General features: G+C 37.5%; 1 protein-coding gene across 3 annotated transcripts in view; it reads left to right on the plus strand.

Annotated features, from left to right (window-relative positions):
• LOC131031118 (nucleolar complex-associated protein 3) overlaps positions 1 to 19,128 on the plus strand; it is a 99,646-nt gene that overhangs the window by 58,976 nt on the left and 21,542 nt on the right. For all 3 annotated transcript variants that reach the window (XM_057962155.2, XM_057962154.2, XM_057962156.2), the window contains 4 exons: positions 11,268 to 11,441; positions 11,590 to 11,726; positions 11,866 to 12,204; positions 12,313 to 12,455. In XM_057962155.2, coding sequence (XP_057818138.2) covers positions 11,268 to 11,441; positions 11,590 to 11,726; positions 11,866 to 12,204; positions 12,313 to 12,455 — 793 coding nt within the window. The remainder of the gene's footprint in view (positions 1 to 11,267; positions 11,442 to 11,589; positions 11,727 to 11,865; positions 12,205 to 12,312; positions 12,456 to 19,128) is intronic.

Genomic DNA, 19,128 nt, shown 5'->3' on the forward strand with positions numbered 1-19,128 from the left:
GACCCTAAATCCAAACAACTAACAAACTAACAAAACCCTAAAAAAGCAAAGCGAAAACGAGCAAAACGAGCAAAAAAACAAAAAAACAAAAAAAAACATGGGTCCCCATTTGCAATGGGGCGATGTGTGAAAACGTCACAACACTATCATAGGGTCCTTTAAATATATTGTGTTGTGAAGGAAATTATATGATATAGTCAGATCAACTCCAATCCATGGCTGATCATCTCTTGTTTTCTTCTGTAATAATTTCATGTGTGAATAGAGATATATTTTACTCTTGTATCTTGTGTGCATTGTTATCTCTATTATTAATTCATGTATTTAATTTATCAGATATGACAATAAATAGAGGGTGCTTACAAGCACATTTTTTGGACTCCATGTTATGCTTATCTGTTGAACAACACATTGAAGGACATTAGAATAATAGATTGGGTGAACATAGTGGTGGCATAAGCTAGACATATAAATGCTCACATTCACTACCATCACATCTCACTTGCTTTGTTTAATATTTTTCAAGGAAGGAATTTGAGAGATGGCCAAAGACAAACATGGTTGGAAAAGATGTGAAACCAAAGTTCTTCGATGACGATTGGTGGTTTACTTAAAAAAAATTCTGATTTTATCATCAAATTATTAAATAGTTCATTTATTAATGTTTCTAACTTATAAATTATTTTCATTCTTTGTAACAACATTATCTTTTTCATTTGATTCAATCTTTTTTTGGAATTTTAATTTTTGTAACTTCTTCACCTATTGTGTAAATCATAATATATGTTGTTGCAAACTCTCCTAGCCTTGGAGAGATTCATTTGACATTTGATAGTATGTTTGGATAGATGAAGCAAGCCATTCATAGTTGGAATGATGGAATCTTACTTTTGGATTTTATGAGAACACTATGAACACCTTGCTTCATATGGTAGCATGTGCTCTAAATTCCAAATTGTATATAGATAGGCCTAGGAGAGTGCCTCAATCTGATGATGAAGAGGATGTTGATGTGCTCATGAAGACCCTTTAAAAATGTATATTGATGAAGAGTTTGCTTTACTTAGCACATAGTGGCTAGCCCTTGACAATCTTCGTGGTCCAACTTTCAACAAACTAGAGGCGAGGATGTATAGAGTTACATTAGCTCAAATTGACTCTATTGGATGGTTAATGTGGCATGGCAAGGATGCACTAGAATTGAGGATGCTTGCCATTTGCTTCTTTTCATAGGTTGCCAATTCCTTTGCTACAAAGAAGAATTGGTTCACATACAACTTCATTTAGAAATCAAGAGGAATAGGCTTACCTTTTGAAAGGTGAACAAGTTGGTGGCCATGCATGGTGCTTTGCAACTTCAAGATTAATAGACTCTCGAGTATTGTTAGACTCTAGCTGCATGTTAGAATGTTGATCTCTCAGATGCCACATAAGTTGACAAGAAGGCACAAGAGGGATTGGTTGGGGTTCCACTAGATGAGGCAGCACTTCATAGTAGCAGTGACTCAGAATTCAATTTTGATGCAATATTATCAGATGCTGATTAGGGATTGTGGAAATTTTTCTATGTTTTTGTAGTTGAAACTTGTGGGCTTTGCACATCTTGTGAATATTGACATTGAAAGCGATTAAATTTTGTTAATTTGTTTGTTGAATCTCATGTATACAATGTATATGATGAATGTTTAATCAATGTTATCAAATGAATATTTGAAAATTTCCCCATTATTTAGTAGCTGTCCCCTTCAAAATGGCTTGCCAAAAAATCTGTCTTAATAACATGTCTCCCCATCTCTTGCCATTGGGGTCCCAAAAACTTAGTGCAACATAGGGAAAAAGATGAAATAAATTTGGCAAATGAGCAATCAGTTTATAATGTAAAAGAAATTTAAACTAAACAAAAGGCACACCACAAACAAAACACCAAAAGCATAATGCCATTAACACAGTCACACCAAGAATGACCAAGAGCACAAAGGAAAGATAAGCCAAGGAGTAGGAAGAAGTCCATAGAAGCAATAGTCTGCAAAAAATCACGATTATACCCAATTAATCTTGAATCTTGGAGCTAGCCGATTTATTCCTTGAAAAGATCCCGATTCATGAAAAAATCTTTGACCAATCATTGAACCAATTTTCAATGATTTTGTGCATTTAAGTCATGTTAAAAACCCCCCAAAATGGCAAAAGAAGTGAAAAAATTCATTGTAAAAACTTGCAAAACCCTAGAAAAACTGGTGAAATTACTGAATTGATTAGAAATAGGGTTGATCCGAGACGGAATTAGAGTTAACGTGGAATCAACATTGAAAAGGTTTGTTATTTTGTCCCTTAGTTTTCTTTCTGACCTTAGAAATCCCTAAATAAAGGAGTGGGAGGAGCAATGGTGGTCAACAACCAAATTTGGAAGGGCCTCAATCATCCTAAATCATGGGGGGCATATGAGATAGTATCAAAGCCGAAAATCGTCTCTAAATCGTGGCTTCAATGACTCAAGCTCTCTACACACCCCAGTCCATGGATTCTAAGGGGAACAAGTATATAATTAATATTATACACCAGCTTTAATATTAATACTATCATGCACTATTGTAGATGGCATTTTGACAGGGAAGGAGCGAATCCCTATAGTTTATAATTAATATTATAAAGTAGTTTTAAAAATTAAACTATTATAGACTATGAATATATATTAATTGTTATATAATAAACTATAAATAAAAAATAATGTAAAATTTATAATGTATATATTTAATTTTTGATATAATATATAATGCACAGTATTTTTTGATGGAGGAAACTCGGGTTTTAACTTGGTCTGTTCCCAGACAAACCATTTACAAAGGATCTCTTCTCACGAGGCCATTTTTGGAGGGTCATCGTTCCCCACATTTCACTTGTTCAAACCCACGAGCTCAACGACCTGTTGTGACTTTTTTCACACATCGCCCCATTGCAAATGGGGACCCTCTCTTTTCCTGCTTTCTAGGATTTTTGTTAGTATGCTATGACCTTCCGCTTCAGTTTTACCAAGCCTTGCCTAGTTTTGAGCAGTTCAGGCCCTGACGATTGAAAGTTAGTTTTTGCAAATCATGTGATTCTAGAGTACAAACACCACCAGTGTGCTTAGACAAGTCGGAGGACGAAGATCGCAATTGATTTGGACAAATTTGGACAACTTTCAATTTTTAGAAAGTCTGCTTTTTTGCTTTTTCCTATTTTTTAGGATGTTTTATTTTTGGCATTTTCAGCCCGATCCCCGGTATGGCTATTTTTAGAAAGTTTTCCCTATTTTTTAGGGATACTTGCTTTTTGCTTTTTCGGGATGGGAATCTAGGGTTTGCACCCACACCACTGGCCAGCTTCGACCGGGACCTAAAATCTCCGAGTTTTGACCTAAAAAGCGAGTTCCCTACATTTTAGGGGTTGTATTGCTTCAGATGATTTGCCTAAATATAGATTTCAAATTTCAAATAAATCCGGTTAATTTTGGTTAAAATGTGAAATTTTGAAATTTTCCAAAAATTTTGTCTAAGTATGGCTAATGGATAAGGTTGAATGTCATGACAGGTGTGGAAAGTCCGCCATATGGAAGCCTCAACAAAAGTCCGCCTTAGAAGGAAGGTGTGTGAAGTTGAAAAAGTCATCAGCAAAGTCCGCCATGTTGGGGGGTCCTCCAAAAGTCCTCCATGTCTTGGATAAGCCATGGGGGTTCTCAAACTCGCCATACCTTGGAGAAGCCTTGGGAATGGTCTTGAAACTCTGCCCTATCCTAGCACCTCGGTGGCCAACACTTGAAACTCCGCCCTATCCTACCATGTTGGTGGCCAACCCTCCAAAGTCTGCCATGAAGGAATGCCCCCCAAGGTCCGCCATGTGGGAGCCTTGTCAAAACTCCGCCATGTATAGGTTAAGTTTGGAAGCCCACGAGGAGAGGTCTTAGAAGTCCGCCATGTAGAAGAGTCTCCAAAGTTTGCCATAGGTCAAGAAGACTAAGGAGAGGGAGCCCAAAACTCCGCCCTCCTTGGTGCCCCCTCTAAAGTCCGCCCTACCCTAGTAAAATGATGGTGATCTCAGGGAAGTCTGCCCATGTTGGAGAAGTCTTCAAACTCCGCCCAAGATGCTAAGACATGGAAGAAGAGCCATATGAAAAGTCCGCCCTAAGCCTTCAAGTCTTGATGAAGGGTTATCTAGAAGTCCGCCTTGGCAAGCAACAAGGTAGGAGAGTCTCCAAAGTCCGCCCATGAGGAGAGGCCTTAGAAGTCCGCTCAAGGTAGAGGACTCACCAAAGTCTGCCCAAGGGAGAGTCTCCAAAACTCCGCCCAAGGGAGGCCTTCAAGGAAGTCCGCCATGATAGAAGCCAAGTCTAAACTCCACCCTCCAAGCATATTGGAGCCTTCAAAGTCCGCCTTGGTGGAGGTGACACCAAAGTCTGCCTTGGTGGAAGTAACACCAAAATTCCGCCCTATCCAAGGAGATGATGGGGAGCCTCTAAAAGTCCGCCAGCCCTATGTGGAGACCTCTAAATCTCCGCCATGCATTAAGAGGTAAAGGAAAGTCCGCCTAAGAAGGTAAGCTTCCAAAAGTCCGCCAAAGCTTGAAGAAGATGAAGGTGAGTCTTCAAAAGTCCGCCTACACATGAAAGTCAAACAAAATCAACAAAAATGCAAGTGATGTCAAACCTAAAAAAAAAATCAAAATGGAAAGTTTTCAAAAGGAGAATATTGGAAGATTGGTAAGGATTTCGAACCTAAATCCAAAATAGAAAGTTTTGAAAGAGAATATTGGAAGATTAATAAATATTTCGACTTATAAACCAAATTGGAAACTTTTGGAAGATATTTTCTTCAAACTTGGAAACATGACAACACTTTCCTAAAGAGTGAAGATAGAATTGGAAGTATGAGTTGGAAGATTTTAAGGGTTTCCAATTGAGGAGTTAATTTTATTTACAAATACTTCATTACAAACTTCATTTCTACACCAACAAGTTCGAAGTTAATAAGGAGAGCTTAGTAAATTATTTCTGTTTGAAGATCATCTGGAGAAAGTTTTTGATATTGCTGGAAGTTGGATAACTTTTTTGACAAAAGTTTCACAGATTTTTTGGAGAAAGACAACTAGTACGAGGAAGAATTATTTAACCTTTTCTGAATTTTCTGAGTGTTCTTGAGAGAATTCTAGCCCTACTTCTACCCATTCGAAGGTGAAACTAAATTCATGATGCAGATTTATGGGTTTTTTCTGAATATTTTCCAGAATTTGAGAAATGATTTTTTTTTCGAAATTTTGGGAAAGAAAATCATTTTTTCGGTTAAGTATAAAAAAGTTTTTCAAAGTTATGACACTCAGTGTTGATTGACGATCACGATCATCCTTGAGTTTGAAAGGTTTTTCAAATGAAATTTCAAGTTTTCATGACTAAGTATGAGATGAAATTTTCCGACACTTGGCCATTTCGCAGCCCCGTTATTTTTTTCAGAATTTTGCAAATTATTTTCTAACTTAAAATTTCATTGTTTGTCGGTAGGTCCTAGACATTATGAAATTTCAAGTGGATAAAGATGCTCCTCCGGAGTCGAGGATGATTTCAAAATGGAAGAACGTTAGCGACACCAACCTCGGACACATCAATCTGAGGGAATTTAAGAAGCGAATGTTTGGTCTGGACAACCTTGTGCCTACCACCATTGCGCGGAAGATGATGAAGAGTGGCATCGTGCATGCTGCTAGCTTCCTCCCCACCATGCAGTGCAATGGACTAGTAGTCGAATGTGCCAAACATTACAACCCCATCAGTAAAGACATTGTTGTACCTGATGGAAGGGTATTGGCGAACATCAGTGATGAGGCCATTAGAGAGGCCTTCAGGATCCCAGAGTATCACAACACAGTGTATATGACAAAGGACGAAGTTGACGGTTTGTATCAGGACCACCTGGAGGAATATGATGCCATAGTTAACCATTCCTGGCTAGACAAGCCAAGGAAGGGCACCTCCAAACTTCAGAGGAAGAGCCTAGTGCGAGCACACTTAAAGGAAGACATTGGAGACATGATCGTCCTGCCCAATAGAATAATGGGAAACCCTTAGGGAGCTCCATTCGAACCCTAGATGTATTATTTCATTAATGAAATAATCAAATGGAGTAAAAATGATAGATTGGGCCAGGATGATCAGCGACAACCTGGATAGCTAGCTGAGGAACCTAGAGACGAATAGGACTTTCTTCATGAGTTCTTACCTGTTTTATTCCTTGGCCAGGACCTACAGATACAGAGGTATCACTTGTTGAGGAGAAGTAGGGAACAAGGAGAACCAGTTTCCAGTGTATGATTGCTATCCCCAGCTCCACATGGAAGAGAAATTCCATTTCAAAAGAGTAAATGATACTTTCTTTGTGCACATCACTCGGACATTGCAAGGTGGGCTGCACTAGAGACTCTCTCAAGAGTCTATGGACTTCATCAGTCGGTTCGGATATTGGTACATCCAATATCCGAAGTTCACTTACCTCTGAATTCAGGGATTCTCCGGACCTCCATACAAGCTTCCAGCTTACCCTACCAACCGAGTGGTGTTGCTCGAGGTTGTAAGACAATTGGAGGAGTATATAGTGATTCAAAGGGATAAGCAAAAGAAGGCAGGAACATCCTCACTTGCAATTGGCAATGGGTTGGAAACATGTCCGTCATCACAAGCTACTGCGACCGCTGAGAAGGAGCTAGCCTGGTATCCCCTCTATCAATACAAGGAAAGAAGGAATTTCCATCCATTCCACAGGATAAAGAAGGTCGAAGGAATGACGTTTGAGCACAGATCGGACCTAGAAGATTACTGGGCTAATGCAACCGATAGCTTCGAGATCAGGAAGAGATTCTGGTCGAGAATTCCTTTGAGCATGGTGAGAGCAACATAGGTATTCAGAGTTGCCGATCAAGTGGAGGAAAGCCTAGAGCTTCAGCAGCCAGGCTTTGAAGAGATGAAAAATGAACCCCTAGTTTTAATAGATTGGACAGAGGGGGAGAAGTCAGATCTAGCAAACTTCATGAGGTCGGTGGTTGAGTATTTGAGGTGGTGGATGTCTGAAAAGACAAGGTAGTTAAAGGCCAAAGGTGTGACCTTGACCTACGAATTGATGGGATTAGATGATACTTTGTCCATCAATCCTTGTACCTCTACCGGTGATGCTCGAATTCCAGAAAGTGTTGGGTCTCAAAAGAGGAAGGAGTTGGTTGGAAGCTCCACAAAGGTCACATGGAAAAGGGTTGTAGGTGAAAGAAAGGAGTCCTGCGAAGGCCACTCCATCTTGAGTGCCGCTTCCATTGTGCCTGATCAGAATAAAGGCCAAGGTCCCCAAGGACGCCTGTTCCGAAGAGGTCACTGCAGCATTTCTGGAGAGGGTGAATGAGCCCACTATAACTAAACCACCCAAGCCTGCCAAAAAGTTTTCTCTAATTCAGAGAGACAGTGTGGGTTCAGGACAGTCCAGATAGCGGTGCCCAAAGAAGGAAAGACTAGGGACAATGTCGCCGCGGATGATTACAAGATTACCACCATAGAGCTGGGTAAGCCCACCTAGGACCAAGAGGTCCAGTATTTTGACGACTCTTGCAACGCTCTGAAGGCAAGTCTAGCCCATGAAAAAGAAAAGAGGAAGAAGGTTGAAGAAGAGAACCAACAGTGGAGAAAGTACGTTCTCCATCTTACCAGACCACTCAACCGTGAGATCCGGGTTACTCCATCACAACCTCTTCAGCAGGGATCGATGAAGGATTATGATGATATGAAGGGCTCGTACACTCAAGCAAAGGAGTGGATTTCAGACGCTTTGGCGCGTGCTGACATACTAGTAGAGAATTTAGTATCAGCACATGAGTCAGCCTCTTCACTGATCAATCGTATCCAGGATCTAGCCACCAATTGGGAGGATGTGGATGAAATTCAGAATGAAATACTCCCACATCTGAAGGTTATCCGAGGCTTGTCGAAGAGAAGCCTAGTGGATGCAGGTATCATACAGGCTGGAGACAGGTATGACTTCAACACATGGTACTATGCCTTGGTCACTTGGATTGAAGTTCTGAAGAAATCCAAGACCAAGTGCTTTGAGACAGAGGAAAGTGTTAGAGAGACCCTGGGCAAGGTATTTCATGTGGCGTCAGAGATCTGGAAGAAGGAAAGCATAAGGGAGAAACATTTGCAGGGAGAAAACCTGAGAGCCGGGATCCAATCTAGCTTCTTCAAGGATTGAGTGGGAGAGCATCCTCGCTACCTGTATCGATGATGTGGACATCATCGACTTCCAGATTGGCAGTTTGCCAAGTGTCACCATGGAGGAGGTCAAGCTCATTGTGTCCAGATACGTTGAATCTCTGAAAGAGGAAAGTGGACACTCACCTCAGTGAGATTAGCAGCTGCGCCACGTGTCACCCTCTTATTCATTTGAGCTAGTAGTATTTTGGGAAACCCTAATTAGGGTTTATGACTTTCAATCTTGGCCCTTGATCACTGTTTGATCTCGGCCATTCATTTATTTTGAAAAACTATATAAGGTTGCCTCCTCTCATTTGGAGAGTGTGATGTTTTTGATGTATTGTTGCGTAAGGTCATTTCCAGATAATATTTTGCATGTGCGCTTGCTTTGTAATCCCTATTGTTTGAATGATTTGCATGGTTTCAATTTCCTCAACACTTAGAATTAATTTAGATTTGCTTTCATTGTTGTTAATTTGAATGAAGGATTTGATAAGTGTCAATTGATGGTGCATCTCCGCTCATACTTTTAGTAAATGGATGATTTCCATTTTACCGTGCAAAGTTAGTCTGAGCCCGTCCTCTGTGCATCCCAACATCTCGATCATAAGCGCAACCCATCGAAGATTGCACCGACTTTGTGTAGTTGTCCCTAGTGTGGCGAAACAAAGTTTGGTTTCTCGAGAGCATCCAGTTGATACCGTCTCCAGAGTTCATAGGATTAGATTAGCCTTCCTAAACCCTATCCCTTTTTTCTTTTCTTTTGAAAGTCTAAATCCCCAGAAAATCTAAAAAAAAAGAAGAGCCTAAAAATTGCTAAATCCATTTAAGTCTAGCCGTTCAAGACAGTTGTTAAACGTAAGTCCCCTTGAGATTTTCAGCATACACTACCCAAGAAGCTGTTCCACTAAAGTCGCTTGTTCGCACATATAGACCTTGGAATCAGTAGTGATTTTTCAGGAGAGGATAGAATGCCTTCAGGTATCCTATCCTAATGTTTGGTAGATGATAAAACAGACACCAACATGACCCAACAAAGGCAGAAAGCCCGTGAGCTCAATGGTGCAATAGGGGTTTGAACCTTGGTGGCTGCCTCACCAATGGAGTGTTTCTACCACAACACTAAATGTTCAAAGACATAATATATATAGATATATGTTGAAATGGATAGCTAGTTCGGAGTATATTTTAATGCTGCCTTGTGGCAATTAAAATATTAATCATATTGTAATAAGGTTAAGCGATTACATGTCTAATAGGGTTGGGCCCAAAATGAAACGTGGTATAACTTGCAATTTATGTAGGCCCCAATTTGGGCACCAAAAGGGCAAAACTAAAATATGTAAAATAGGGGCAATTTTGTTAAAGCCGACATGGAAAACTTGAACATGAATCTTGTATATAAACAAGATTCATTTCACACTTCAAATACAATGCATCATCTTCATCAAGTGCTGTTAGCCTTATGTAAATTCAGTCAGTGAACTTGGAAGGAAATGAAGCGATCTAAGTCTTCATACTGCTGCAAGTCTATCCGATCATTGAGAAAATCCATTGGACAGCTTGCTGGAAAAGGTGGTGTCCTATACTTCAGTGATCTCCTTCTCCAAGTGGTGTCGATATTCTGCTCTCTCTAAAGATATACTACAGCTGCATATACTTGGTCTAATCTGCCCTAGATTGGCACTACAATCAAATAAGTAATCTGACATATACTGTTCATGTAATCTGCTTATAAATAAAGGAACTGATCTGAATCTTTGATGCTGGGTTTTTCCTCCAAGAGGGAGGTTTTCCTAGGGTATTTGTGTCTTGTCTTGTGTGCTTTATTGTTATTTCTGCTTATTCTCAGTCTGATTATAATTTATTAATTAGATTAACATCTGATTGCCTAAAATCAACAATATAGATATATGATTTTTAATTTTTAATTCATTTAGTTAATTTTTGCTCAAACAAAGACATACAATTCATTATGTGAGCAATATATCCAAAGTGCTCCATGAATTAAATTTGCATGGCAACAAACAAGCTTACATATTTGTAATAAAACAGCCTTACATTTGAATGACAACAAACAAGCTTACTTACCTGTAATAATACAGCTTCCAACACACAATCATTAAAATTTGTCTCTACCTAAAATAGTAATTGCAAGCTAGGTATTGCCAAAACCAGTGTCTTGCTAATCTTTTACTTCAGCTAAACAAATTCCTTTTGTTGAATTCTACCCCATATAAAAGACTTACCAATTGCCATCAGGGAATATAAAGCATTGCAACTGTGGAATATGATTTGATAAGTTTTTTCAAATATTGAACTACCCCTAGAAAACTCCTCACCTCAATCACAATGAAAGTCTTCGATCACTTCAAAATGGCTTCCACTTTTACTAAATTACTAACAATAGCTGGATCTCTGTCTAATAAATTTTGATCTCAGCTACTTCATAGACTTTCACTTAACTAATCTTTTATCTCAGAGTTAGACAACTATTCGGTGACTGCCCTTTTAGAAAGTTAAATGAATATTTGCCTATGTAATCAGTAATATGAATATAAAGTTATAAACAACAAAAATCTATTTTTTACAATTCATGGGTTAAACTCTATTTTATTTACTCTTTATAATATGATTTTTACACCTTTAATGATCTATGTCAACAATAATATAATTTATTTGTTTCTTTTTGTACATACACGTTTTCCTATTAGGGAAAATGGATTTAAGAATTGACAGGCATGGCCCATTTACAGAATTTTCGTAGGTGGTAATTTGACAGTTAGCCGTACTGCATTTGCAATTTCAGTTTGTTATAGTGACTTTGGTTAATGTTCAATAGTATTTTGTTTCATGCTGTCTTTTTGCAGTTTGGTTATGTGCATCTTAAGACTTGGAATGTTTATTGAGCATATCACCATGCTTGACTAGTATACATATATTCTATTTTGCTTGAATATGAATTTGATGGTATGCAGTTGACAGTTTTCCTTTGTCATTGTTTCATTAGGTTTTTTCGTCACTATCTTTTGATGAAGGTCTTGGAAGATTCCAGGAATCTCAATTAAATTCAAAGAATAATCGCCGAGCTAAGGAGAAAAATAACGACTTAAAGTCAAGTGGGCCAGAAAAGAGTGAGAACAAAGTAAAGAAGCGCCAGTTGGCTTCAAAGTTGAGAGAAGAGGTTTTCTCTTGACCCATGTTTTATTTGTCTCTTATTAAATAGATATTATTTGAAATGAGAATGTATCTGTAAAATCTTTTCAATAGATTAATATTCTTTGTTCATAACTTCTGTGTTTTCTTTGCCTCATTTTCTGTACCTGATGAAGGTGGAGGCAGATTTTAGAGCAGCCTCTTCAGCACCAGATACTGTGGAACGCAGAAGAATGCAGACACAGACAATTGCTGCAGTCTTTAAGACTTATTTTCGCATTCTGAAATGCAGTATAGAGCCACAAACAGATAGGTGAGTGCATTTTGGGTATTCATTTGTAATCAAATATGATGTCCTGACAAGTTGTTGAATAAGAAAGCATATTTATTTTTAGAATAAAGCATTGTTGCCTCTAAGTTCACGGACTGACAGTTTTATGTTGTGTTTTCAGGTCTTACAATCCCCCAAGGCGTGAACTTTCGGATTTTGGGTCTGGGAAACATCCACTTCTAGTGCCTTGCTTGGATGGACTAGGAAGGTTTTCACATTTGATCAATGTCGATTTTATGGGGGATCTTCTACGATTTCTTCAAAGACTTGCATCTGGAGAGACTACTTCGAAAACAAATAGTGGAGTTTCAAGTCAATTGGAGTTGACAGTTCTTGAACGTCTTAGATGCTGCATTGTAGCATTCAAGATAGTTCGAAGCAACCTTGATGCATTAAATATAGATCTTCGGGAGTTCTTTGTACAACTCTATAATATACTGCTTGAATGCAAGCCTGAGAGGTTTCTGCCTTGATGTTTTTGTCCTTGAACATTTACTTTTTGCAAGTGTTACTTAAAATCATGATTTTAGTACAAGGCCAAAATTTATGATGTGGCATCTGTTGGCAGGGACAGTCATGGGCAAGCACTTTCAGAAGCATTACAAATAATGCTATGTGAAGTCAGACAACATGACATGCAAAGGGTAGCTGCTTTTACGAAACGTCTGGCTTCATTGTCTCTACATTTTGGATCTGCAGAGGCTATGATGGGTACATTCTTGTCTCTCATCCTTTTCCTGGATTTGTGTTTTCAATTGCTAAAGCAGTTATTAGGTTATCGATTGAAAAACTACTTTACAGGTTCATAAAGGTTATGTTTTTAATATTTTAAACGAAACCTATATTACTTAATAAATTGACTTTGCATTTAGTTGGTGAGGTGGTTAGGTGGCTAGGGATTATCTTTTCCTTCGTAAAGTGTACGAGTCAACATTTGAATGGAGAGGTTTCTTGAGACTCTAGAACTCATATGAGTTGTTTATTTGTAACATCTTTATAAATAAAGGTATTTTTAATGTTATTATTTTCTCCACTTATCTTTATATGGTGTTAGAGCAGTTGAATGTGGATCTGTAACTGGCCCTCCCGAACTCTTGGTGAGAATGAGGCCAGAATAACAAATATTGATTTGCATGCTAATGTGTATATTGTGATGATGATCATGATGTGATGCTGATTATATGATTGTAAATCTTGTTTGGACCAAATTGGTCCATAGTTTTTTTGAAATGCTTGTCATATCCGCTTTTCAGAATTAAAATAAATAGGAGACGTATGGCTTGTTTTTGAAACATTGGTGGAGGAAATTTTTGAAGGGAAAAAGAAATTCAAATTAAAGGGGCCAAAAAGGAACATATAAAAGGAAGAAAATTGCTCAAAAGGAAATCACCCGTTGTTTGTTGGATTCAGACCCTTTTTAGGGCTTGAGCGTTTGTGTTTATCTTCTCACTTGGTGATGAAAACCTTTGGTGTGCAGTAAATTGGAGGATAAAAACCCTCTTGGTTTTCAGTGGGGACTGGAGGATGCAAAATTCTCGTCCATTGGAGGTGGTTTCATTTTGAAATCATATTTGTGTTGGAAGATTGAAGTTTATTCCATTTCTAGTTTGGTATTTGAAGATTTCTTTGTGTTGAAGATTTTAGATCAAGTTTGTAATGTCCCCATTTTAAGCAAAATTGATTTCTGAACAATTAGCGTAGTTTCCTAGTTCTTCCAAAGGGTAATTGGTGAACAAAGGGGAACTCTAGAGTTCTTGGAGAGCACAGGTTCAGTTTAGCAGAGTTGTTGATCATGGCATTGAGTTCAATCGATGGTGGGAAGCCACTTAATGTTTTTAGAGTTCATTTTTGACTTTTTTGGGAGATCTCCAAACTTCTTGGAGTTTGCTATTTTCAGAAAGTTGTTTTTGATCTTTGTACTAATTCTTTAGTATTGTGTTGGTATGGTTAGAATTTGATTTCTATGTCATTTCAGTGCTTTTTGCAACTTGTGTAAGTTAAATTAATAATTCACTTAAGTTGTGTAATATCAAAATATTAAAATGACAGCTTAGTGTAATAATTCATTAGAAAAGTTGTTATAAGTGTTTCAAAGTTGTATGCTTAGCCTTGGGGGCCTTTTTGCACATTGAAATATTATTTATTTTCAAAGAGGTCATTTTGGAGAAAAAGAGGAATTTTATTTTAAAATTGGTTATTTTTTTCTCAAGAAGTTATAAAAGGAGGATGAGAGCTTATTTGTGAGGTTAGCCATGAGATGATATTTGTTTTCGCTGTCGATTGAAGCTGAGTTGTTCCAAAATCTTTTGAGGACAAAACCCCCCCTAACTAGTTAATGTGATTTCATCTACGAATCACTGGTTTCACATTTTGGGTTTCATATATGGACGTTTTTAATGTCTTTTGAACTTGCAGATTCTATTATGGTTTGGGAAGATTTGCTGAAGAATTTTTAATGTGGTGGGGTGATTCTGAGGGCGTTTTAGTTGGGTGTACAACCTTGCTTGCTGTACCCATTTTCCAGTAAAATCTTTATTGTCTTGGTCTTCATTCTGCTATTTGTGGATACCTTTATTCCTCCATTATAGGCTAACTTGAGTGCTGGATGCAAATATTTTCTACGGAGCTAATCATACAACATAGTATAGGCTGTATCATGGCTAAGGAGGGGACGTGAACCTTTCTGGGGGTAAAGTGCTCAGGTTTTGGGTCTTTTTTCTTTCTTTCTGGAGGCATCAAGACCTCTAATCACTTTCCAAGCTGTTTGGCATTGGTATTTTGTGGTTTTATGCCAAGTTATCAGCTATGCCCTTAAGGCTTCCAGCGCTCGTACCAGGTACATCTGGGTACGGGTTTGCATGGGGGTATGCCTGGGTATGCACAAGGTATGTACCCAGGGTACCCAAAGGCACTGAGTGCCAAAAAGTAACAAAAAAAATACTTTTTTACTTCTTTTTGCATCCAAAACCCCTAAAATGTCTCTAAAAGTATCATTTTATCCAATACAAAAATCATTTTGCTCTCATCGCTCTTGTTTCTCATTTTGGCATTTTGAAGGGTAACTGATACAGATATATATCATATTACATGACATAATATTGAAATTTTGAACTATCAATTAGAATTTAATCATCTTTATCACTACCATTCTGGCATTTGGCATTGACCAATGATGAAGTATCATACTATCAAATGTATTTAGTTTTACAATTCTGTATATTTCTTTAAATTTAATTTTTTTTTTGTATATATATACTGTACCCAAGGGGAAAAAATTACTGTACCAGTGTACCTATATCTGGTCACCGTTGACATCATAGTATGTGTACCTACTCTATCAGTGCCATGATAGACATGCAACATGGCTGATTGCAATTATTAGTGTGTATATCTTTCTTCTAGTGAACTATGGTGAAGTTTGGGGCTGTTTGAGGAGATGTATTAGTTTGTGTTCATGTTTGGTGTGTTGGGTGTGAGTTGGTGGAGATTTCTGGGAGTCTTTTTTGCTGTCCAGACCTCTTGCGGCATGTTTTCAGAGAATTATGAGACCTACACCAGCATATTCCACATCACTCATATAAGGTATATTGCTGTTGTGTCATTTTTAGGTTGGTTTATTCATGAATCTTGGCTTTTTGGGGGTTTTACAACAGTTCTTTTATTACTAGCACTTTATATCAGCAGTTATTCCTCTTATATGGTGTTTATAATGCATATGAACCAACCTTGTAATACTTCAGATGGCTATATTGCCGAAGAGCTATTGTTTCAATGCACTTTATATTGTAAACATTGGATGGTAGTACTGCTAGTGGGTTTGATTATTGCTCATTGATGGTATGTACTTATCCCATTGATCAAGTGGTTACATTTGTATTATGCTTTCCCACTAATTAAGTGGAAGTACCCTATTTGCTTTCCCACTGAATAAGTGGAAGTGCCCTTAGTTTCCCACTGAATAAATGGATGATTTGTATCGCACCCCACTGAATAAGTGTGTAGTGTTCTTTCTTTCAGTATTGCATAAGCACTCCACAAAATAAGTGGGATTGGCTGGCTTGCTGACTAGTGCATTTTCCTTTCAGTTGTTGCATTCTAATTAAGCGTATAGTCTTGAACACCGTATGTTCTCACCTTGCCCATCTCAGGATCTGGGTGATCAAAAAGTGGAAAGGACATTGCATTGTAACTTATTTTCAATTGGTGAAAATTAAAAAAAATAGGGATGTATATTACGAAGTTGCAGACTTTGTGTTGATTAAAGGGTTAAATTTAATATCATAATATCTTATGGCATTTGTTGTTCATAGCAAAAATTAATCAATTGGTGGAGGATTAATTTCTACTGTACAAATTTGAGCCTGTCATACCAGCTTAAACTCCACATTGCACCCATTTAAGACTGTTGTACCTTCACCTATAGCTATGGCTTATTTCTGTAGTTGCGGTATTCATCATAATCAACAGTATAATACCAAAGGTTCAAATACTAGTAACAGCATTTGTAAGTTCATTTGATGCTGTTTATTATGAATATACTTTGGGGGTTTTGCTGACCATTTTATGATTTTTTTTTTCTTTGTATTTTGCTGAATATTATATGTAAAATGGTTTTCAATAGTGAATATCTATGTTGCTCAATTTGTATCTATATTAGCATTGTATGCTACTATTCACTATTTAATTAATATTCCAGTATTGTAAAAAGAATCACAATCTTTTGTAGAGTTTATAGAATATCGGAAAGGGGCATTGCACTGGTATTACAGTTGTGATCTTTCCAGCTTGTAGGATGAAAAAGTAATAGTTTGATTCAGATTTTTATATTTATAACACATGCATGCTAATGAAGGAGAATTTAGGTATCACCAAATAGAGAAGGAAGGTTTAGTCACCAAAAACAAATATGGAAGTCATGGGGGACAAAGAAAAAACACCTAGAGATGAAATGAATTATTTGCATGAATTCATTGGTCAAAGTCAGAGAGAATTGACAAGGACAAACCAGAGAACAATGAGATAGTCCTTGGCAGAGCTAGTATGAGTCTTGTACAATATGAATCAAAGTAAGGCTAAAGAAGGAGAAGGAAGCTTTTCAGCTAACAATTGGACTTCAATCAATTCCCCTTCCAAGACCTTTTGAGAAAATTTTTATAGAGAGAAGAGAAGCATCTAGAAGAGGAAAAGCCCTATCATCAAGAATGAGATGTCTTTATAGCATATCATGATGAATATAATGATCTAAGTCGGGCAATATGTGATGAGATGATTTTTCAAGAGTTACGTGATCTAAGGATGAAGAATGGATCAAAGAGAGGAAGGAAATTTCAACATGACTAGGCCCACAAAGACATCCAACATTGTCTCAGTAAGATTACGATTCCTACATATGATGTGTCCAACAAATGTTCTATTAGATCTTGGTTGCAGAAGTTGGATACCTACTTCTCACCGAATCTTTGAATGAAGAATAGGCAATTAAGTTGGCTACCCTTCACTTGGGAGGAATAGCACACAAGTGGTGGTATCACATGATGATTATTCAAGGACATAACTCTATTTCCACATTGGAAGAATTCATCCAAAGATTGACAAAAGGATTTGACAGGAACGATCCAGAGATTCACTTTAGGGAATTGTCTCAGCTTAAGTAATTAGAATAGTAGACAACTATGGTGCAAAATTTGAAATATTATTAGTTATAGTTCCTAATGTGTTAGAGAGAAGACTCGTTGTTCTATTCGTGCAAGGAATAAGTAAACCTATCAAGCTTTGGTAAAAGCCTCTGATTCTCCATCTTTGTAGGAAGCTATTAAGAGAGATTTAAATTTGGAAACTTCAATATCTAAGACACCACCTTGGGGCAGTAAAGAAATTATTTCAAAATGGAGTTTCTTATCAAAAAGACTTGCCACAAAGAACAAGTAAAGAAGAAGAAACCAAGAATGAGCTCAGGAGAAGGAAATTGTTCTAACTTCTCTTGGAAGGAGTCATGGGAGCTTTGTCACACCTGTCTTGATCATGGATATGCACATTACATAGAGGTGATATTAGATGCAGAATCATAATCAGGGAAACCTAAGCTAGAAATTGGAGATGAACAACAAGAATTTGAAGGAAAAGATGAATACAAAACTTTAGGAGGCACCCTTGCCATGCTTTCTAGCGTTTTTAAATATGATCCTTTTAGAGTTTGTGGAATTCTGTAAGGGTAAAAAATATAGTGTTGATTAATAGTGGGGTAACTTGCAACTTTATTGATGAGAGATTGGTGGTCAAGAAAGGACCGGGAATATAGGATTTTGAAGGACTTAATGGCTAGTAGATGATTTTACCATCCCTTGCACTAAGAGCATACAACTTGACATCTCACTGAGTAAACATAGGAGGCTGTGATGATTTCTATATAGTGGGCTTGAGAGAGACTGGCATGGTCTTAGGGGTGCAGTGATTACATTCACTTGGGGAATGTACTTAGATCTATCAAATCACGGAGCTGAAATTGAATTTAAGAGGAAAGGTGGTAGTGCTTCGAGGCATTACAAATGGAGCCTCAAGAGTTGTTTCAACCAAAGTTGCATGGACACGGATACGGTATCGGATACGGATACAGCTATTTTTTAAGACCCCCAATATGGATATGGCTGGAGACGTCATTCATAAAAAAACACATATACATATATTTAACACAATTTTCTGAGTTATTCGAGGAGATTTTCATTACTTCAAAAGCAATATAGACACACAATTGCTACATAAATAATGATTAGTAGATTTAACATTTTACAATATGCAAAAATAGAAGAGTTGCATTGGAAGATAACCCAAAAAATGGGTCATTGAAATAGAAAAACATTTCATTTGTCTTTCTCATTTGGTGTAGGTTTTGTTAATACCATATATATTTTTTTTAAATGCGTTAATGAACTTTTTTAAAATTAAATTTAGGAAGATTTACGTCAATTTTGTTTAAAAATCAAATCACATTAGTATTTAGCATGGTTGGAAATCAAGTATTTTTGGGCATGCGTGGGTACAATATTTGACGTGTATTTGGGCTGTATCGGATACATATCCATTTCAAAAACGGGAACGGATACGGGGAAACGCGTTTCCGGGGAGGGAAAAAGGAGTTTCCAGCAACTTTGGTTTCAACAAAGAGGATGGAAAAATCTTTGAGGAGAGGGCAAGTAGCCTAGGAAGTCCACTGTTTGTTGAAAACCACAACTTCATCCATAGATAAAAATCCCATCATGTTGACATTCAATCTATTTTGGATAAGCATAGTGCGGTGTTTAGTGATTTGTCTTTAGGACTACCACTTGATAGGGTATTCCAACATATTGTAGAGTTGGAACCAGGCTCATTAGTGGTTCTTGTGAAG

This window comes from Cryptomeria japonica, chromosome 7 (assembly GCF_030272615.1).
Source record: "Cryptomeria japonica chromosome 7, Sugi_1.0, whole genome shotgun sequence".
Taxonomy (NCBI): Eukaryota; Viridiplantae; Streptophyta; class Pinopsida; order Cupressales; family Cupressaceae; genus Cryptomeria; species Cryptomeria japonica.